Here is a 23,734-nt window from a genome sequence, read left to right as displayed (position 1 = left end):
TGTGTGTGTGTGTGTGTGTTTCCAGTTGGATAGATCCCTGGTGTCCTATGCGCTGAACGAGACCCAGTTGTCCTCTCTGCCGCTGGATGACTTCAGCCTTGTGGTGGAGGGGGACAGAGAGACGCAGTTCCAGAGGCCTCCAGCCAAGGGCCGGGGGGCCAGTGACAGGGCTGTGGCCGGGGTCACCCAGCAGGACCAGACCTGATAGAAACATGAAGGTCAAGTCTGTGACACGGTCACAGTGTCACCTCAGACTCGTATCACACTCAGGTCGACCGAAGTATTTCCTTTCATATTCGTTTTTCTTTGTGCAAATAATTGTATTATTGGTAAGTTAAATAAGTCGCCTCTGGAAAAGTTATAGGGGTCTTGGACTCGTTCTTGGAGGTCTCCCCGGCCTAGGTTTTTGGTGCGCTTTTGTGATGGACAGCTAGGTTTGACAGGTGAATGATGTGTTCTTGTTTTTTTCGTACTTCCTTCATTTTCTGGTTGCTGGCAGCACACAGAATAGATGCCCAGAATGTCTTTGTTATACACTCATCATTTTATCTCAGAGTCGAATAAGTTTTTATTTCTCTACTATCTCTCTACTTTTTCTTTCTATGTCAAAGACTGCTGCCTACTCTTAGCCTAGCAAGGATTCCACAAACGCATCCAACGAAGACTAAGGCCTTCTTCCAGTGATTTCATATATTCTCTGTCTCAGGACGTTTATTTTCAGTGATATCAATGTTTTTTTTATTAGTTCTCGGCCTTCATACAGGTTCTAAACTTAGCTCTGTGAACCTTAGGATTCAACAAAAACCTACCTCAGCCGGAATGAATGTGACGTGGGAAACCTTTTGGATCCGTCTTTTCCCCTTGTGTTCAGTTACTTTTACATGTAGAGCGATCGGTTCGTAAAACACGAGAACAGGTGCCACGCTACCTCAGATGTCAAGAACCGCCGCTCTCCTGCTTGTCGAAGCCGGAAAAAGAAGAGAAAAAAATCTAACGGAAAGCACCTAAAAAAAAACCCGCTGAAGTCCACGTTCTACCTCAAGATAACAATGTTGTAGTTGTTCTTTCTTTCATAATGAAACATGTACTTCTGTTGTGAGAGCTCCTGGCTTCCCTCTGTCGATGAATTGCTGTTTGTGGATATGTCAGTACCTCATGCAAGTTGACAGATGATATTGTTGTATGTATTCTACTTGTAAAGACATTTTTCATCGTTTTCCATCGTGTTTGTGTAAGATATTTTGTCTTTGTTTTATTTGAATCTTAGTTGCTTCTGTTGATTGAAAAGACTGTTAGAGATGCACTGCACTGCCACTAATAATTTCAGGACAATTTTACTGCTATGTGAGAACTGCTGCAGATATTCCATTGGGTAGGTGAGGTTTTAGTTACATTTACACTCGATTGAGACATACATTATATGTGTATTTATGAATGATTGCGTGATGGAACTGTATGTGTGTGTGCGTGTGTATGTGTGTGTGTGTGTGTGTGTGTGTGTGTGTGTGTGTGTGTGTGTGTGTGTGTGTGTGTGTGTGTGTGTGTGTGTGTGTATTTGTGTGTGTGTGTGTGTGTGTGTGTGTGTGTGTGTGTGTGTGTGTGTGTGTGCGCGTGCTAGACAGCGAGTGAATGTGATGTATTAAGAAAATGAAGCACAAATGTATCAAAATGTCATTGTAGGCATTGACAACCACAAATGTTAATGTATCTGATATGATACCAGGTAATTGGCTCTTTAATTGACAATGGTGTCGTTCTAATCTGATTTTTGGGCTGCCTGTCACTCACTCCAAGCTGCGGCACAGTGCACTCCTTTGTTATGTTTAATCAGGGCTCAAATCAAATCAATTCCCTTCTGTCATAAAGGAATAGCCCAGACTTATCGAGCCTGTCCATCCCAGATCCCTCACTCCATCCCTCCTCCACACGGACAAATGAAAGTGCTTCAGGAAAATCTTTATTACACTGCTGCATGTAAATCCAGAGGGAGATGGTTTAACAGTTGGACCACAGGTATTAACTCACAGATCTGAGTTCAGTGTGCTCATGCTGTCATCTTCCTGAGCAAACACACAGTCAACAGACTTGGATCTGATCCAGGGTCAGATCTGGGAGTACCACCACCACTGCTCCACCTGTTCCTCCAGAACCATGCTCTCTGGAGCTGGAGCTTCCCTGAGGCAGAGCCAACCTGAGCCAGCCCAGTACTCTTACAGTAGGCTGGGTTAGGGCCGCTGTCCGACTGACCCTGTCTTCTCCCTGGCTCTCTCTACTGTAGAGATAGATCACATTATAACTCTATGCTCTCTACTGTGTCTCAGTCACGTAATGGCCTAAAGCAGTATTACTCTGGTACCTACCTCAACCCCGACACGACAGGCCTGCTCTCAGGTTGCTCCCTCTCACACTTCTATATGTGCATAAATATACACCACACACCCACACAGACACGTAATGACACACACGCTCCTAGGGAAGGGAGGATGTCTTCAGGGCCTTGTGGTAGTGCAGTTGTGTGACAGAAAAACAGTTGTTTTCGCCTATATGCTTAGCTTTTGTGGATGTGAATGTATCACAATTGTTTTTATTACATTTTTGTTGTATCAGAAGCTTTTACGTTTTTGTTTTTCCACACAGCCTTGAATGTCTTTGAACATGCGTCTGTTATGGACTAGTAAACGAGGACATCAAGCACTCACTGCAAACTGTAGTATGGCTACTCACTACAAACTGTAGTATGGCTACTCACTACAAACTGTAGTATGGCTACTCACTACAAACTGTAGTATAGCTACTCACTGTAAACTGTAGTATGGCTACTCACTACAAACTGTAGTATAGCTACTCACTACAAACTGTAGTATAGCTACTCACTACAAACTGTAGTATAGCTACTCACTGTAAACTGTAGTATGGCTACTCACTACAAACTGTAGTATGGCTACTCACTACAAACTGTAGTATAGCTACTCACTGCAAACTGTAGTATGGCTACTCACTACAAACTGTAGTATAGCTACTCACTGCAAACTGTAGTATGGCTACTCACTACAAACTGTAGTATAGCTACTCACTGCAAACTGTAGTATGGCTACTCACTACAAACTGTAGTATGGCTACTCACTACAAACTGTAGTATGGCTACTCACTACAAACTGTAGTATGGCTACTCACTACAAACTGTAGTATGGCTACTCACTGCAAACTGTAGTATGGCTACTCACTACAAACTGTAGTATGGCTACTCACTGCAAACTGTAGTATGGCTACTCACTACAAACTGTAGTATGGCTACTCACTACAAACTGTAGTATGGCTACTCACTACAAACTGTAGTATGGCTACTCACTACAAACTGTAGTATAGCTACTCACTGCAAACTGTAGTATGGCTACTCACTACAAACTGTAGTATGGCTACTCACTACAAACTGTAGTATGGCTACTCACTGCAAACTGTAGTATGGCTACTCACTACAAACTGTAGTACAGCTACTCACTGCAAACTGTAGTATGGCTATTCACTACAAACTGTAGTATGGCTACTCACTACAAACTGTAGTATGGCTATTCACTACAAACTGTAGTATGGCTACTCACTACAAACTGTAGTACAGCTACTCACTGTAAACTGTAGTATGGCTATTCACTACAAACTGTAGTATGGCTACTCACTACAAACTGTAGTACAGCTACTCACTGTAAACTGTAGTATGGCTACTCACTACAAACTGTAGTATGGCTACTCACTGCAAACTGTAGTATGGCTACTCACTACAAACTGTAGTATGGCTACTCACTACAAACTGTAGTATGGCTACTCACTACAAACTGTAGTATGGCTACTCACTGCAAACTGTAGTATGGCTACTCACTACAAACTGTAGTACAGCTACTCACTGCAAACTGTAGTATGGCTACTCACTACAAACTGTAGTATGGCTACTCACTACAAACTGTAGTATGGCTAATCACTACAAACTGTAGTACAGCTACTCACTGCAAACTGTAGTACGGCTACTCACTGCAAACTGTAGTATGGCTACTCAGCTGTAAACTGTAGTACAGCTACTCAGCTACAAACTGTAGTACGGCTACTCACTACAAACTGTAGTACGGCTACTCAGTATAAAATGTAGTATAGCTACTACTGTTTTACTCCCAGAACCCTCCTCATAGATGATGTGCATGATGATCTGCAGCAACAGGTGTTTGTAAATACAGATTATGAACAGTCACCAGTTCTCACCCCTGATTTATTGTAAGGGATTTCTGCAGTTATCATACTCAAATTGTGTCAATAAATGGAGTAACTCCATTAGATATGAAATACTGTACCCTTGATATAAAACATCTCCTGTAAAGGCACACACATATTCCTACCTTCCTAGACTGCAGTAATCGATTGAATTGTAGTAATTTGTTGGTCCAATATGTTTGAGTTAGATCGCTTAGAGCAGCCAGTGCTCTCATGCCTTTGTAGTTTGCTGATTAGAGGAAGTGAAGTGTGTCCAGCGCTTGGTCCATTCTAGATTTGATATGGTAACTACACTAGCCTGAAACGGACTGGTTAAATAAATGGGATATCTGTGTTAAAGCCGGGCTGTAGAACTGTGTTTCTATTAGACTATCTATTGTACAGTTATAATGCACATTACATTCCAGAGAGATGTGTCGGTGTGTGTTCCTCCAGCAGAGGGTTTTTATTGTACGATGCAGTAGAAGTCGTTGTTGTTAATGCTTGCATTATTGCTGGAAACGTGGAACCAGAACTCATCTGCAGTAATTCTGTACTTTATGTTTGTTTGTTTCTTCACCATGCATTTCTTTTATTGTCTCGCGTGTATTCATTTCTTGCATTTTTATTGTACATTATGGTATATTTACATTGCAAGTCTTAGTAAACAATAATGATAGTTGTCAAACTAGCAGAAAGAAACGCCTCAATGTTACACGTGTATTTATGAACTGTTGATGTAATATTCTCTCTAGTGCTTCTTTAAAAACATAATAGATGTGTGTGAGGAGGGGTCTCTCCAGAGAAACCAGAGGTACTTTTTCTTAATAATTTACGGTTAATTTCCGATGCTGGAAATTGCCCACATCTCATCCATGATTTGACAGGTTTTAGTGCCATACAGTGCACACCTTATTTACCCTTCACCCAGAATGCAGAGCTGTAAAATGGGGCATCATGTTTACATGATTGATATGATCATGATTCTCCCAGTGCTTTACACTCCTATAGATCAATGTTAAGAGCTGCCCTCTGTGATCAACTGCTGAAGCTGCTCTAGTCTTTTCTGACTTATTACCACTCCATTGGCTGGTGGGATGAGATTCTCCCGCTATCTATTCTCAGCCCTGCTTCTTCCTCTCGTGAGATTCCCCGTCCGCTGAGTTTGTTTCTCTGGGACAAAGAGAGAGTGGGCTGACTGTGCTCAGGGAACGTCTATCTAATCCTTATGTTGTATTCGTCACAGCGGAACATGGACTGGGCGCTCCACTATGAGAGTCCATGTCATTTAGTACAATCTTCCTCTCACAGTGCTCTGACTGTGCCCTATTCAACCAGTTTAGGGGGAGGGACTGCCTTTTTTTGTTTATCGACTAGGCAAATAATCAAGGAGATAATCTCTCCACTTTCACACATACTGAGCAGATAATGGTAATCCTCCATGCATGAAGATGTGTAGCCTCAGTGAGACGTATATAGGGGTTCGTGAATGAAGTTCAAAACCGCTCTTCTTAGTACGGTTTTGTCTCCTTTTGTCTCTCTTCCTTGCCCCTCTCTGTAATGCCACCTCTCCCTACACACACACACACACACCAGCGACACACACACAACTTTGTAAAGAAAGGAGTGTTTGTCAGAATTACCCCAGTGCCCCAGCTCTCCCCAGAGAGAATCATGGGAGAGACATTAGCTGGTTTATCTCTGGCAACACAAGCCTATTGACAACTGGAGAGTAAAAACATCAAACTGGGACTCTGTAAAACAAACATTTTTTTCTGTGTGACAATAATGTTACCGTTTCAGCTTTTTAAGCCTCTTCATGAAAGGGATTAAATGTTGAACCGTTTTCTCTGTTCTCTACCCCAGCCATGGAAGGCAAGGGGAAACTCTGAAACTACTGCTGGCCATGTTATTTTCCTTTCTTTTTTTTGTTGCAGATGCTATACATGCTAATTAGGACTCCTAACAAGTTAGGAACTATCTTAACTGGCAGTTGCTGACCAGTGGCCACAAAGGAAATAGTCAAGTATCTACCAAGACTAATATAGACACTTGCACAATCTTGCACAAAAGTGATTGTTTGAATTTTAGATCATATTAGTGATGGAGTAGGTACTCACGGTATGCCATACTGGCCTGATATCTTAAAACAAAGAAGGTAACCCTCCCCCCTAACTGGTTTGGGCATGAGTTAGTATCTTAGTAAGATTTGTTACAACACGTCCATGAAATATGGTGTGGTGTTGAAGTTACATGAGATACAACTCCAAGTCTGTCCATGTATTCCACATTTTTGTTCATATTGTAGAAACAGGACAAAGCTAGCTACATTTTGCAGGAACTTCGCGAAAACGATTACAGCAATATCTCATTGTTGACATGTCTGACGGTGTAACCAACAAACAAGCACTGTTGAGAGATTGGCCTTTTTGTCATGCTGTAACACTGCACAGTTCAGATGTATTGGTCTGTTAATATGTGCTGTATTGATCACTGTGGCACCAAATGACTATACTTTTGATTGTAAATTGATTACATTTCTGATGCTATTATCTCTCAGATATTCTCCAAAAAAACTCAACGACTGTACATGTCAGATAATGCTGATTTGAAGATTTTCAAATCATTTGAATTCTTGTCATTTCATGGTGAATTAATGGAATTGTAACTTAAAGCATGTTTGAGATCAATAGTATATTTGTACCTCTGTCGAGAAACACGTTAAATCCAATGTATTTAAGCATTGCTACAGAGGGGGAAAAAATCGTTTTTTGAACCATATCTTTCTCAGCTATTCGCAAATGTGCTGTTTTAGCAGACTGCTAAAATTGTTAGTTTATCATTATTGGATTTGTGATGGTGACACTGTGACATTTAGCCATTGGAATAGGGCAAGTATTGTCATCTCAACATGATGCTATTGATGTTTCTCTTCCACACCGTTGACCTACATGTTTGATAGTGTGTATTTGCTACAACTGTTTCTACTCAGAAAGACTTTGTTATAGATCATCTTTACTGCTTGTTGATCATCTTCGTATCGCCATGACACTCTTACCTGTTATTATAACTCACTTTGTCTTGGTTTGATCCCTTTCCACCACTGAGAGATGTAATTGATTCACAGTCAAACCGTAAAATCGAGTTCATGATCATTAAACAGTGGAGACAATAAAGCATGAACCTTTCCGTACAAACGTTTATTAACATGTTTTCATGTTAAAGCTGTGCTTAGAGAAGCATGCGTTTATGGAAATACACACAAAGTATGCACAGCTGTAGCGCTGTAATCTACAGTACAGACCTGCGTTATTACTGCATCAGCAGGGATACAAGAGCTGCTTGTATCTCCAGGTAAACTTGTGCCAACTTATTGTAGCTACAGTTGAGCTTACACAGGTGGCATTACTGTCATATTTGATCTCCTCTTACCCAGTTTGGTTGGCAATACTGACTGTATCCCTCCTCACTTCCTCACAAACCTGTGGCATTCTCTCCAGAGTCTCTGTCACTTCCTGTAGAAGCCACCAGGCACATCGCACAGGGCAAGGGGAAAAGGCTTTCTCATACAGTTATTATGCGTACGACTGTCAAAGTCACTGTTGCTACTGCTACTACCATGCCATTGGGTTATGGTATCGCTGCCAGGGTGCTAACCTAAACCAACTGCCAAATACAGTGCCCAGCCAGTTTCTATAGCCTCACTGTACTTTTAATGGGGGGGAAAGGCTCCTCGGTTTTTAGTGCTTGTGTTGGGTTTGATATAGGGACAGAGCTGGCGTGATGAGAATAGCCAGGCTATGGAGAAGGAACTAAGAGAGCACAAACCTGTACAGTATAGTATAATCAGCTGCATATTGTCTGTGGAGAGCTGTTCAGTCACATCTGTCTGTCTGTCTGTCTGTCTGTCTGTCTGTCTATGTCTGTCTGTCTGTCGGTTGGTCGATATGTCTGTCTGTCTGTCTATATGTCTGTCTGTCTGTCTATATGTCTGTCTGTCTATATGTCTGCTGAGGTCAGTGCCTCTGCCTGCCCAAGTGTCCCACAATCAAATTCAGGTCAATATGAATGATTTTAAGAGATTTTAGATCATTTTTCCCATCAGGGATCACTTTTATGTGTCCACAAATGTGTGTTCTCTATGATACAGTATCTGTAGTTGGTTTTGATGGTTGGTCGTGATTCACATGTGTATACATATGTATAATACTGTATGTATGTGTATATGTGTATAAAGACAGACTAGATATTTTTTAGTGGTTTGTATTGTTTTAGAAGTCATTGTGCCACGCTGATTAAAGGCAAAAGACGACAACAACAATGTTAATAAACTAGCTCTAGTAATTAAAATGACAGGTGTGAAGTGTTCTTACTCTGCGTGTGGACGTGCGTGTGTGTGTCTGGCGCGTGGTTGTTTTGGCGACACAATTATCTTCACATTTGTCTCGCATATTATAATTAAGAAATTGACGGCCTTCATCAAAAGCACATTCCCGCTCATGACACATCAGGTTAAATAAGGCATAGCAGGAAAAGGAAACAGGTTAACCCTACAGTAGCCTTACAGTACATCGAAGCTGCATCCTACAATGCCTCACATTCTACCACGATGAACCCCATTCATGTCGTTGGTTTATAATACACTCATTACCGTATGCAGATCGTGTCCTTGGTACTGCACAACATGCCATGTGCAGTGTTTACCACGTTAAGGCTGCAGGGGAAGTCTGGGACTACTGAACAGGATACACAGGAACAGGATGCTGGTTGTTCTGACGATGGGAAATGCTGACAGATTTCTAATAATCGCCAATCTAAGATAGTCAGGCTTTAAGAAAGACTAGGAATCTAAATCAAACTCTCTCTGCATCTCGCTTATTTGGGCTGTGAATTATATTCTGAAGCCTGTTTCAATACTAGTTTCATCATCCAGTTCACTTGCTTACATGTAAATCCTGGAGAGAAAACCAGCACCAAAACCTCTTGATTCGAATTCAACACCTTCTTTACACTCCACTCCTTAATCCTAATTGTAAATTCTAAATCGGAACATATTGTTACCGTAATCCTATACTTTTAGAATCCCTTACTTTTCAGTACCAAGGGGATATCCAGCATTTATTCGGTTAAGCCATGGATGACCAGTAAAAAGTGTGTCGTTTTTTACTTTGGTAAAACATGTACGTCGCCACGTGACAGTAACTGTGTGTACTAGGGCTGGGAATAACCAGGGACCTCACAACACCATACTATCATGATACTTACCGGTAGGTGCCGATGCGATATGTATTGCAACTCACGATTCTATATGTATTGAGATTAAATATTGTCAAAACAATACGATATATCGTCAAAAATAAGATCCAGATATGTAACTACATAGATTTTCTCCCCCATCGCTGGTGTGTACACTATATTAGTCTAAAGTGGTCTGCTATTTGTGTGTATGTACATGTATGTTCCCGAAGCCCCACAGTGTAGTCTCACACTGCCACGCTGTCCCAGTAATGACATTAACAGTCCTGTTTGTCAGTATGGGCTGGCTCAGTGGGCCCCCTGGGTATAGTACAGTATGAAATACATGTGAATGCCCCTGTAATCTGAGGCACCCTGACTCTGCCTCGCTCCCCGATGCATGAGATCAATAACAGCACTATGAATAACATTGATCTTAGTGCATTTGATTGTAACCTTGAAACTACGGTATTGTTTCAACTAGAGATGTGAGGTATGAGATTAACTTGTCCATGCAGCACACACACATATACATACACACACACACATATACATACACACACACACACACACACACACACACACACACACACACACACACACACACACACACACACACACACACACACACACGACTGTCGTATATGTTGCAGTCACAGGAGGCTGGTCTCACCTTCATTGGGGAGGATGGGCTCGTTGTAATGGCTGGAGCGGAATTGGTGGAATGGTTTCAAATACATCAAACACATGGTTTACGTGTATTTGATGCCATTCCATTCGCTCCGTTCCGGCCATTATTATGGCCGTTCTCCCCCCAGCAGCCTCCTGTGATGATGACAGTGTGTATGTGTGTGTCTGTGTTGTGTATGTGTGTATCTGTGTGTGGTGTGTATGTGTAAGTGTGTGCTTGCATACATGTGACTGAGTGTGGTGTGTATGTGTGTGTATCTGTGTGTATCTGTGTGTGGTGTGTATGTGTATCTGTGTGTGTAACTATAAGTGTGTGTGAGAGAGAGTGTGTGAGAGAGAGAGAGTATGAGAGTGTGTGTGAGAGTGTGTGTGAGAGAGTGTATGAGGGTGTGTGTGAGAGAGAGTGTGTGAGAGAGAGTGTATGAGAGTGTGTGTGAGAGAGAGTGTGTGACAGTGTGTGTGTGAGAGAGAGTGTGTGAGAGAGAGTGTGTGAGAGAGTGTGTGTGAGAGAGAGTGTGTGAGAGTGTGTGTGTGAGAGAGAGTGTGTGAGAGAGAGTGTGTGAGAGAGAGTGTGTGAGAGAGCCCTGCGGCGCTGGTTTCTTCATTATCTCTTGCGATAGTAAATCAGAAAACAGGGAGCTGTGTTCACAGGCAGGATGGATGGCCCCTCAACCACATAACAGCACAGAGCTGAGCAGAGCGGCCCAGACTGGCCATATAAACCAGTGAAACTCTATCCCCAGCCACGGCCGGACCACCTCCACTGGGGGTCAACCAGCCCCCCCTGACCCCACATAATTTAGGCCCGAACTGAGAGAGGGGGACCTCTGCACTCCACAAGCGTGCTTCAAGTAAGGGGGGCGCAGCTGTCTTTTGGATTCTCACAACGCACGCCTTTTAGCAGCTCAAAGGGAGCAGTCGAGAGCGAAGGGGGTCACAGGTCAGACCAGCCAACTTTCATGCCCGCCTCCCTCTGAAGTTTTCAGCTTTTTTTACTGCTTCCAGATTTCCCAGCCGTAACACGCTTCCCAGGTGACTGTGAAGGGGGAAACGTACCTCCTCACACATCGCAAATAATCAAAACCATCTTGTCAGCTCCTCTGGTTTTGGAGTGGTTCCTCTGTTTGTCTTTGAGTGCCTTTTTGTGTCTTTTTCTAATTGTAGGGATGGTGTTTTGAAAATTCTGGAACGGACTCATACTAAGCACAGACGAGTTACAGTAAGTTACCTTCCCATCCCCTTCGGATGGTGCTGGACTGACATTTCTTTCCTTTGGTCATGGTGGAGGCATACAGGATTTCAGTGCTAGCTCACATTGTGTCACGTGTGATGGAGGATGTATGCATTAACTTTGGGAAGCCACAGGAGACGTGGCACTGAACGCATTAATGGAGTGACTGGTTCTCCCCAGAAAGGAGGACTGATGGAATTGCAGACGGTGCCGAGGGAATTGCTATGAAGGAGTAAAATGGCTGCCCCTATAACACATTTCTATGTATTTGCCAGAAATAAATCTGGTGACCTTTTCAGTGGCAGTGAGTGAATGTCTCACATGCACAGATATGGAATCATATCTCTGACACATGCACTTATCTCTTTCTCTCTCCCTCCCTCCCTCTCCATCTATTCCTCCCTCTCCCTCTCCCCCACACACATACAGTACACCCACATCAGCCCCTGAAGAAAGAAAGAATGAAAGAAAGGAAGGAAGGAACGAAGGAAGGAACGAAAGGAAGGAACGAAAGGAAGGAAGGAAGGAAGGAAGGAAGGAAGGAAGGAAGGAAGGAAGGAAGGAAGGAAGGAAGGAAGGAAGGAAGGAAGGAAGGAAGGAAAGAAGGAAGGAAGGAAGGAAGGAAGAAGAAGGAAGGAAAGAGAAAGAAAGAAAGGAGAAGGAAAGAAAGAAAGAAAGAAAGAAAGGAAGGAAGGAAGGAAGGAAGGAAGGAAGGAAGGAAGGAAGGAAGGAAGGAAGGAAGGAAGGGAGAGGAGAGGAGAGGAGAGGAGAGGAGAGGAGAGGAGAGGAGAGGAGAGGAGAGCTGCTGTCATTGGACAGGCAGGCAGGCAGAGATGTCGCATCCCCAGAGCGCCTGATGCCTGAGATGTGTGAAGCAGGACAAAGAGGGGAGAGAGAGAGGGAGAGAGGGAAGCTGGGAGGGGAGGAGGAGGAGGAGGAGGAAGAGAAATGACATCTCCAAAAGCACCCATCCGTGAGCCCAGGGAGCCCCTCCCTAATCAAACACATGCACACAGAGTGAAAGCCAGCAGCCATGGCACCAGTAATAGCTGGGAGATAGAGACAGAGCCCCAGCCTGCTCAGCTGGCTGAGAGACACATGCAGCCTTTGTCCCCACAGGAAAAGACAAATACATATTTACCTTGCTTTGGCCTTGGAGATGAAAAATAGCTTGGGCATAATGACATGACAAAATATATAATTAATTGTATGTTTGACTGACTTGGACATGTTCAGTATTGATTTCCCTGGGTCTAATCAAACTCCTTTGTGTCAAGGTCGAATCACTGTCTTAGCCCCATGAGAGGGAGAGAGAGAACGAGAGAGAAAGAGAGAGAAAGAGGGAGAGAAAAACAAACTAACGCAGCAATCCAGGCTGCATGGACAGAGAGAGGGAGATGGGGACCCATGTGGTTGACTCTCTCTCTTCTCTTTTCGATCTGTTTAATCACATGTAGCCATATGGGTGCACAGTGTGCTGCATTAATTAGACCCTAGAGCAGCGGCTCACACACTGACACGCTCGCTAGGCTACCGGTGGAGGAGAGGAGAGGCAGTGTGAGAGTCTACCTCCCTCCCAGGAGAAAATGGCTACCTGACCTATTTCACCTGATGGAGCAGCTTTGTTTTTGAGCAGGATCATGGCCACCACCATCACCACCATCACCACCACCACCACCACCACCACCACCACCACCACCACCACCACCACCACCACCACCATCACCACCACCATCACCACCACCATCACCACCATCACCACCACCACCACCACCACCACCACCACCACCACCACCACCACCACCACCACCACCACCACCATCACCATCACCACCACCACCACCACCATCACCACCACCATCACCACCACCATCACCACCACCACCACCACCACCACCACCACCATCACCACCACCACCATCATCACCACCACCACCACCACCACCACCATCACCACCACCACCACCACCACCATCACCACCACCATCACCACCACCATCACCACCATCACCACCACCACCACCACCATCACCACCACCACCATCACCACCATCACCACCACCACCATCACCACCACCACCACCACCATCACCACCACCACCCCTCAGCTGTGTTGTGAAAGCCGCTGTGCTTGGTTGAACGATTGGCTCAGTGTGTGGGATGGTGTGCTGGTTGCACAGGGGAGACTTGGAGGGAAGCAACAGATTTGATCTGATCTTACTGCTGGGTGGCTCCTGGTCTAATTAAAATCATCTATATTTGGGGAAATTGGATTTTTCTATTATTGTATATAGCTAGTTGTAAAAAGTACAATTTTGTCCTCAAGGTGCATTACGTTGATTGAAATGATCATTTTTATGACTACCCAGTCCTTAGAAGTCTCACTGTGTGTTAGCTAATTCGAAACTATACCAGTGCCTTCATGTTCTGTGCCATGTAAATGGTCAAAATGAGATTGAAAAGTCTCTCTCAAAGGACCTCTTCAGATCCTGTCCAATATAGGGTTATACTGGCCTCGTCTGTGTGTGAGCCTTATAATTAACATAGAAGTAAATGTACACAGAGGCAGCCCTAATTCGCAGGTCTATATTTAGCAGTGGCCTGTGTTTGTCAGGTGCTGTGGTGTGGTCGTCGATCGGTCCGTTCCTGCTGCATCGTGCCTGACTACAGGTCAGTGTCTCGAATGAAGCCACTTTCGCATCTCCTTCAGACTCGTCATGGCGCTAATGATCCCTGCTCTAGCTGTCAGTTAGAAGATGGGACAGCAGGCAGGCTGCTAGTCTGTACTATGCTAGCCTAGACTATACACTGGCCTGTTTTCTGTTTGCATTGCCAGAGCACTGTAGCCACGGCAGGCATTTCTGAGCCCCATTCTCTCACTTTAATGCTCATGCTTTAAAAGACAAGCATCAGGCATCAGGACTGTTTTGTTGGGTGGAACCGATGCAGAACTCCAAGTATTATGTATGCAAATGTGTACTTCACAGACTATATAAGCCTGTATAAGCACTGCGTGGGGTTAATTACTGAAACCACTGGGGAATGGAGCAGGGGGGGGGGTGTATGTGTGTATCTGTGTTAGTGTTTGCGTGTGTGTGTTAGCGTTTCTCTCTTCTAATGTGTATCAGTTTAAACCATGCACCATGTTAGTCACTGACAGAAACAAAGCTCTGTGGAACTCTACTTGACTAAGTAACATCTTGGTCAAGCCTCAGCTCTTTTATCTACTGACACTTTAGATAATGACTACTGCAGGTATAGTACAGCACATCATTAGTGCTTCACCATTTGCCCTCCTTATCCTTTTCTGTCTTTCATTTCTCTACAGGGATAATGTGTGCATTCATCAGCACTAGAGAAAAAGAATAGAGGGAGAGATGCCGGAATAAAAAGGGATGTGTACAGACAAAGAGAACATACAGCTAGATTGGGAGGAGAGCGATGCAGAGAGGTAGGGGAATTTGTACGGACAAAAATAGCATAAATGGTGATAGGGAGGAATGAGAATGAGAGGGAGGGAGGGAGGGAGATAGAAAGAGAGAGGGGGAGAGAGAGAGGGAAAGGGGGGAGAGGAAGGGAAGGGAGAAGGGTGTAGTGTTTTTCTTCCAGTCATCCTATTTCACTGTGTGCACATGTGTAGTTGTCATGAAAATGTGTCATTATGCCTTGCCCTGGGGGAGAGGACATGGTGCCAGGCCGTCCATACTCTGAGCTCTGTCTCCACACCACTGGATTAACACAGCCGCAGGAACACCACGCATAACCCTTCTCAATGGAGCTCCTCATCTTCCCATCTTCCCACAAAGAAGGAAAGAGAGCAGATAGTCTTCTCTCATCCTCCTATCTTCTTCTCACTGTCTCTGGCAGAAATCACACTCCCTTGCTATCTTTGCTTATCGCTGGCTGTAGCCTGAATGGAATTTTCAGCCAGATTCACACACATTCAGATTCCGGACCCTGCTTCAGTGTCTGTGTCTCTGCCTGACCTTTGCTGTTTGCCAGAGCTCTTAGGGTGTTTAGAATTCCAGCGTCTCACGTGTATAGTCCCACAGAGGGCCCTGGTGCCATGGGTTGGCCACTGTCCCAGTTGCTAGGCTGGCGAGGTAGAGGCTGGAGCCAGGGACGAGGCTGGGAAGCGAGCAGGGAATCTGGGGGTTGTTGGGACAAAGGGGCGATACGGGTCAGTGTTTGCCCAGCTGTCTCCAGGGCCAGTTGAAGAGGGAGGGACAGTTATAGGGGTGAGGACGGAGGGGGGTGTGGAGGGGTAGGGGCGTAGAGAGGGATAGTTAAAGGAGTGAGGACGGAGGGGGGGTGTGGAGGGGTAGGGGCGTAGAGAGGGACAGTTAAAGGAGTGAGGACAGAGGGTGTGTGGAGGGGTAGGGGCGTAGAGAGGGATAGTTAAAGGAGTGAGGACGGAGGGGGGTGTGGAGGGGTAGGGGCGTAGAGAGGGATAGTTAAAGGAGTGAGGACAGAGGGTGTGTGGAGGGGTAGGGGCGTAGAGAGGAACAGTTAAAGGAGTGAGGACAGAGGGGGTGTGGAGGGGTAGGGGCGTAGAGAGGGATAGTTAAAGGAGTGAGGACAGACGGGGTGTGGAGGGGTAGGGGCGTAGAGAAGGATAGTTAAAGGAGTGAGGACAGAGGGGGGTGTGGAGGGGTAGGGGCGTAGAGAAGGATAGTTAAAGGAGTGAGGACAGAGGGGGGTGTGGAGGGGTGGGGGCGTAGAGAGCGACAGTTAAAGGGGTGAGGACAGAGTGGGATGTGGGGGGGTTTGGGGTGGACAGGGAGTGGCCTTTTCTCTGATAAATCACAGAAGACAAAGTGGTGGGATGAGGCCCCTGTCTTACATCACAACGGGGGAGGGCTTTGGGGGGGAATGTGTGGAGGGGTTAGCTGGCCCTGTGATGTTTAGAGGAGAATGCAGCTGTATCAGTTTCAGAGCGTGGCCACCCTCTCTTTACCCTCCTCCACTGTTCCCTGTCCTGCAGGGGCGCCTGGCCTTGTGTTTCCACTCTAATGCCTTCCTCATCCACAGACACTGTAATCCCCACAAAGCCCCCCTGTCCCACGGGAATGTCATCCCCCCTGCCCGTCTTGCCCGGCAAATTCCCCCTGTCTGTTTTCTTTTATTTTCCACCCACATCTCCAGAATGCGGAATTGAAAACTTAAGTCCACCACCTCAGTTGCGGTGACATATCACTTTGTTGGCCGTTGCCAGCCGATGAAGACCCTGGTCCTCAGGAGTGTGATTCCATTAGCATGGCCTGGCAGGCGGGGCTCACCAGTGACATGATGGAATAGGCTGCGTTCTGATGCCAACAGAGATGTGCCTTACACATTTCATTCATATATTTATTTATCCCCTCCCTCTGAGGAGGAATGAATCAGTCACAGGGTGACCTCTGGAGACTTCCTCTCATCCCTTCATCTCTCCCTCTCTCCAGTCCCCCCTCCCTCCCTCCCTCCCTCCCTCCCTCCCTCCTTATTTGAAGTTATATTCCGATATTGTGATATTTGTTCTACTGCTACATTGATGTCTTGGAAATGATATGAAATTCGTGTCTTATAAGCCCCACAGCTGACCATGTATGTGTGCATATGGTGGGTGTTCTGCAGTGTCATCTCAAAATGTCGCTGTACATTGATATAAGAAATTGGGACTTGTGTAAGCCCCGAAGCTATACTCAAGTATGTGGGCATACTGCAGTGACGTCTAAAATGCTTTGAATGAATTAGCACCTTGGAGAGGGCTGTCCGTTTCACCACCATAGATAGTAGGCTACTTGGCTGCTATGTTGTGTTTGACACTTTTTTTCTCAATGTGTTCCCGGATAAAACCCCCCACTATGTGTTCTGGGACCTCAGAGCCCCCCGGATAACCCCCCCCTCTCCACTATGTGTTCTGGGACCTCAGAGCCCCCCGGATAACCCCCCCCCTCTCCACTATGTGTTCTGGGACCTCACGATAGACAAATGAAGCACTGCCTCCATCCTTCCTTCCATCCCTCTATCCTTCCCTCAATCCATCCCATAGTCCCTCCCTCCTTCTATTCCTCCATCTCTCCATCCCTCCATCCTGTAGTACCTCCCTTCTTCCTTCCATCCATCCCTCCCTCCCTCTATCCTTCCCTCAATCCATCCCATAGTCCCTCCCTCTCTCTTTCCATCCCTCCATCGCCCTCCCTCCATCCCTCCCTCTCTCCTGTCCTCCATCCATCCATCCCTCCCTCCCTCAATCTCTCCCTCCATCCATCCTGTAGTCCTTCCCTCCTTCCATCTCTCTCTCTCCTGTCCTCCCTCCCTCCCTCCCTCCCTCCATCCCTTCAGCCCCAGGTCGTATGTGTGTTTCCTAATGGCTCCAGCGCTGCTGAATAAAACCAAGTCAACATTATCTGACATACTCACTCAGATAGAATGACTTCCACTGTAGGTTACAGGGTCTTGTGTATAAACATATACAGAACATACAATAAACACCCATAGTCACTGACATGTTAGATAATATGATACATGCTGGTGACTGTTACTCCTTTTTTATTGTACTGACACACCGTCCATGAAAACCAGCATCTACAAATAGACGTTACTCACCTCATCTATGGCTATCTCGTCGCTCTTGGTTTATTTGGACTTTCTGCTTAATGTCATAGACTTACAGTAAGTAGTCCATAGATGTTCTCCAGAGTGATGGAATGAGAATGTTAGAATGTGTTGTTGTTGTGTGTCTCCATCTCTCTATCGCTCTCTAGAGGCGGGGGTTCCTGTCCTGGGGGCCTGAGAGAATCCCAGAGAGCAGAGAGCTAATCCCCAGCCTGGTTGGCACAAACAGACCCCTGGTGGACAGCCAAGCCCCAAGCCCCCCCTTAAGCCCCACTCTGGGACTGAAGAGTGGAGACTGGTGAGAGCCTGGAGGGGAGCTGTTGTTGTTGGACGGCGAGGTAAGGAGAACCCTTCTGCCCTGGGTTCTGTATTTAATCCCATAGTTTTACCCATGGATCAGTGGAGTGATGTTATTGCTGCTGATTGCATCATCCACATCCACAGGGGCGGCGGTGCAGAGTGAGGGCTGGATATGGGTTCATGATGTCATTATAGAGCAGGGATCATAGTTTCAGCCGCGGTCCAAATTTGTCTTGAGCGGATGTTCAGGGGGTCGGAAAATAATTACAAATAATTTGTAAACTGCAAATTGACCGTTAGACGCACAAGCAGATATAATATTTGATTATAACAATCATTTCAAACCTTGCTTAAATTTGTAATCACGTATCTCTCTATTATGCGTGGGAATAGTTGGGAACAGAATTCCAAAGTTAAAATCAGTCGGAGCTGATTTCTTGGTGTTTTTACAGTCTTTTATGTCCAACAATGAAAAATCAGCAATTAAAAAAATTATAATAATAATACGATTTATTTGGGGGCCAAATAAAACCACCCACAGGCCAAACTCTATAAAACCCTGTTATAGAGGAAGGGTGATCTGATGATCTCTATACCTCTCCATAATCCATTAACATGTCGCCGGAGGGGAGGGCTGCCGTCTTATCAGCTCTTAACCAACCATGCTATTTTGTTTGTTTTTTCACGTTGTTCGTAACTTGCTTTGTACATAATGTTGCTGCTACTGTCTCTAATGACAGAAAAGAGCTTCTGGACATCAGAACTGCGATTGCTCACCTCAAACTGGACGAAGAGATCTTCTTCAATGAGTCGGACGGGAGGGATATAATACAGACACCCGACCAGGCCCAGATCACCGTGATTCGCTGGAGAAGGAAACGGAGATTTCGCAGAAAGAGGTCAGGGTGCCTTGTGAGGATCTGACAACGAGTGGCTAAACTGACCTTGCCCTCCGTCCTGCTAGCTAACGTTCAATCGCTGGAAAATAAATGGAACGAACTGAAAGCACGTTTATCCTACCAACGGGACATTAAAAACTGTAATATCTTATGTTTCACCGAGTCGTGGCTGAACGATGACATTAAGAACATACAGCTGGCGGGTTATACACTATGGCAGGACAGAACAGCAGCCTCTGGTAAGACATGGGGCAGGGGCCTATACATTTATGTAAACAACAGCTGGTGCACAATATCTAAGGAACTCTCGAGGTTTTGCTCGCCTGAGGTAGAGTATCTTATGATAAGGTGTAGACCACACCATCTACCTAGAGAGTTTTCATCTGTATTTTTCGTAGCTGTCTACATACCACCACAGACCGATGCTGGCACTAAAACCGCACTCAATGAGCTGTATAGTGCCATAATCAATCAGGAAAACGCTCATCCAGAGGTGGCGCTCCTAGTGGCCGGGGACTTTAATTCAGGGAAACTTAAATCAGTTTTACCTCATTTCTATCAGCATGTTAAATGTGCAACCAGAGGGAAAGAAATTCTAGCCCACCTTTACTCCACACACAAAGACGCATACAAAGCTCTCCCTTGCCCTCCATTTGGCAAATCTGACCTTAATTCTATCCTCCTGATTCCTGCTTATCGGTCGATAAAAAAGTTGTCAGATGAAGCAGATGCTAAACTACAGGACTGTTTTGCTAGCACAGACTGGAATATGTTCCGGGATTCTTCCGATAGAATTGAGGACTACACCACATCAGTCACTGGCTTTATCAATAAGTGCATCGAGGACGTCGTCCCCACAGTGACTGTACATACGTACCCCAACCAGAAGCCATGAATTACAGGCAACATTCGCACTGAGGAAAAGGGTCGCGCTGCCGCTTTCAAGGAGCGGGACTCTATGCCCTCCGACAAACCATCAAACAGGCAAAACGTCAATACAGGACTAAGATTGAATCATACTACACCGGCTTCGACGCTCGTCGGATGTGGCAGGGCCTGCAAACTATTACCCACTACAAAGGGAAGCACCGCTAAATTACTTCTATGCTTGCTTCGAGGCAAGTAACACTGAAACATGCATGAGAGCATCAGCTGTTCCGGACAACTGTGTAATCACGCTCTCCGCAGCCGATGTGAGTAAGACCTTTAAACAGGTCAACATTCACAAGGCTGCAGGGCCAGACGGATTACCAGGACTTGTACTCCGAGTATGCGCTTACCAACTGGCAAGTGTCTTCACTGACATTTTCAACTTCTCCCTGTCTGAGTCTGTAATACCAACATGTTTCAAGCAGACCACCATAGTCCCTGTGCCCAAGAACACTAAAGTAACCTGCCTAAATGACTACCAACCCGTAGCACTCACGTCAGTAGCCATGAAGTGCTTTGAAACGCTGGTCATGGCTCACATCAACACCATTATCCTAGAAACCGTAGACACACTCCAATTTGCATACCGCACCAACAGATCCACAGATGATGCAATCTCTATTGCACTCCACACTGCCCTTTCACACCTGGACAAAAGGAACACCTATGTGAGAATGTTTTTCATTGACTACAGCTCAGCGTTCAACACCATAGTGCCCTCAAAGCTCATCGCTAAGCTAAGGACCCTGGGACTAAACTCCTCCCTGTGCAACTGGATCCTGGACTTCCTGACGGGCCGCCCCCAGGTGGTAAGAGTAGGTAACAACACATCCGCCACACTGATCCTCAACACGGGGGTCCCTCAGGGGTGTGCGCTCAGTCCCTTCCTGTACTCCCTGTTCACTCATGACTGCACAGCCATGCACGACTCCACTACCATCATTAAGTTTGCTGATGACACAACAGTGGTAGCAGGTTGAGAGCTTCAAGTTCCTTGACGTCCACATCACCAACAAACTATCATGGTCCAAGCACACCAAGACAGTTGTGAAGAGGGCACGACAAAATATATTCCCCCTCAGGAGACTTGGCATGGGTTCTCAGATCCTCAAAAGCTTTTACAGCTGCACCATCGAGAGCATCCTGACAGGTTGCATCACTGCCTGGTATGGCAACTGCTCGGCCTCCAACCGCAAGGCACTACAGAGGGTATTGCGTACAGCCCAATACATCCAGGACCTCTATTCCAGGTGGTGTCAGAGGAAGGCCCTAAAAATTGTCAAAGACTCCAGCCACCCTAGTCATTGACTGTTCTCTCTGCTACCACAAGGAAAGTGGTCCCAGAGTGCCAAGTCTAGGTCCAAGAGGCTCCTAAATAGCTTCTACCCCCAATCCATAAGACTCCTGAACAGCTAATCAAATGGCTACCCCCCCCCACTTTAATTACTCTACCTTCATGTACACATTACCTCGATTACCTCAACACCGGTGCCCCTGCACATTGACTCCGTACCGGTACCCCCTGTAAATAGCCCCGCTATTGTTATTTAATGCTGCTCTTTAATCATTTGTTATTCTTATCTCTAACTTTTTAGGTGTTTTGTTAAAACTGCATTGTTGGTTACAAATACAATTTGATTTGATTTGGCGTGACCATCTCCCTCTCCAGCCTGAGTTTCCAGTATGGTGACCATGACCAGGTGGTCAAAGGGCAAAATACCAGGGAACATAACATAGGGATCTTATTAGTTAAGAGAAGGTAGCGCTAATTGAATCCCTGTAATTAAGCACAGGGGGCCCTTGGAGATTTGGAGGATGCATTTTATGCATATTCTATAGTCAAGTTCAATAGGCTACATCTGTCGGTACAAACTATGAGAAATGATAACTTCATTTACTTATATTTTTCTCGCTCCTGCACCTACAAAAATAGCACTACACCACTCCTCACAGCAAAACCTTTTAGAGGACCCCTCTTGATGGCGGATCATTTACTTTTCCTTTTAAAGTATATTTTCTGTAGTTGCACACGTTGCCATGGGGCAGAGAGAAACTTTAGCAATTTTTCCATGGGGCAAAGTTAATTATTTTTCAGTTTTAAAGCTAATTTCCTGCAATTCTACACATTTTACATGACTTTTACCATGTTAATGTTGTCTGAGTGAGAGTGACTAACAAAATCAATGGGTGCCCCCTGAAGGTCAGGAACCCTGGGCATTTGCCCTGCGTGTTGGTCGGTATTCGGCCATGATTACTACAAGTTTAGATAGCTGGCTAGACAAATTTACCAATATAAAAATTGTTAGCTGACATTGCTAACATAATGACTGTTAGTGACTGACATGACAAGAGACAAATTGCTGATGCACAACCGAATTTCGAAATTGCACCTTGTGTATTCTACTATTCTAACTCTCAACAGTAAGTTGAGACCCCGACTGGGTCGGGGCCCCCTAGCGGCCTGGGGCCCAAAGCGACAGCTTATGTCGCTTATGCCTGGTGCTGGCCCTGCACATGGGGCTGACTAACTTACCTGGGGACAGGGGGAAGGACAGGAAGGGCACTCAGGGTCAGCACTTATGTAGCTGAGTGGTGGATTGCTTTTATAACAACCTTTCTCTGACTAGTACTATTCATCTCCTGCTACTGTACATATTGGTAATAAACCTCCTAACTTGCCCCCATTATTAGATCAGCAGAGGAGAAGAGATTAATAGAATGTCTCTTTAGATGGTTTAGCCTGTACTGATAATCTCCAGCTTGCATGGTGATGTTGTTGATGAATGTCCAAGGGTTCCTACCAGCGAGAGCTGCTCATTGGACAGACAGGGAAGAAAGACACTGCCATCTGCTGGACGGTCAGACACCGTACTCAGGACTCATCACTAGCAGACACCGTACTCAGGACTCATCACTAGCAGACACCGTACTCAGGACTCATCACTAGCAGACACCGTACTCAGGACTCATCACTAGCAGACGCCGTACTCAGGACTCATCACTAGCAGGCAGGATGATTATCACTCGCTTCCCCTTTCCCCAAAACTTGAGTTACTGTAATACAGACCTTTCCTCAGCTTTACATTGTTCACACTCCTAGAGAGAGGATCTCTTACTGTCTTGCATGATTGCAAAATATTGATCGGCATAACACAGGCTTTGACTAACTCTTTTCATAAATCTCTCTCTCTCTCTTGAGTCAGTCATGCAGAGTTGATTCTCTGTTTAATTCTCTGCTGAACATCCTTCCCCTATGCTTCCGCTACAAATCTGCTCCATGCAAAGGTAGCAACACAGCCACTCACACACCTAAGGAACCCACACAAAGCTCCCCAGTGGTCCGGTAGTCTTTGTTCTCTGTAGGTCTGTCCCTGTGCTGTGATTCAGAGTGTGGTGTGCTGCTACGGGAGGCCTGATTAGAGTAGTACTAGCCTAGCTAGGCTTGTTTATCGATGCACAGGGCTCAGGGCAACGCTGGAGGACTGTCAGCTATACTCAGCGGCGCAGTCAATCACTGGCCAGGGAGCCTGGACAATGGCTTCTGTTGGACACACACACCCACATGTACAGTATGCACTGACCCCCCCTTCATCATACAAACAAACAGGAGGATCAG

General features: G+C 45.6%; 1 protein-coding gene across 1 annotated transcript in view; it reads left to right on the top strand.

Moving 5' to 3' along the window:
* The window catches only part of igdcc3 (immunoglobulin superfamily, DCC subclass, member 3), a 113,421-nt gene extending 104,835 nt beyond the window's left edge, over nucleotides 1-8,586 (top strand). Inside the window, exon 14 of the mRNA XM_014175440.2 lies at nucleotides 26-8,586. Coding sequence (XP_014030915.1) covers nucleotides 26-205 — 180 coding nt within the window. The 3' untranslated portion in view covers nucleotides 206-8,586. The remainder of the gene's footprint in view (nucleotides 1-25) is intronic.
* The last annotated feature ends 15,148 nt before the right edge of the window (nucleotides 8,587-23,734 follow it).

This window comes from Salmo salar, chromosome ssa26 (assembly GCF_905237065.1).
Source record: "Salmo salar chromosome ssa26, Ssal_v3.1, whole genome shotgun sequence".
Classification (NCBI taxonomy): Eukaryota; Metazoa; Chordata; class Actinopteri; order Salmoniformes; family Salmonidae; genus Salmo; species Salmo salar.
Note: the sequence above shows the minus strand (reverse complement) of the source record. Positions and strands in the feature narration are given on the sequence as shown.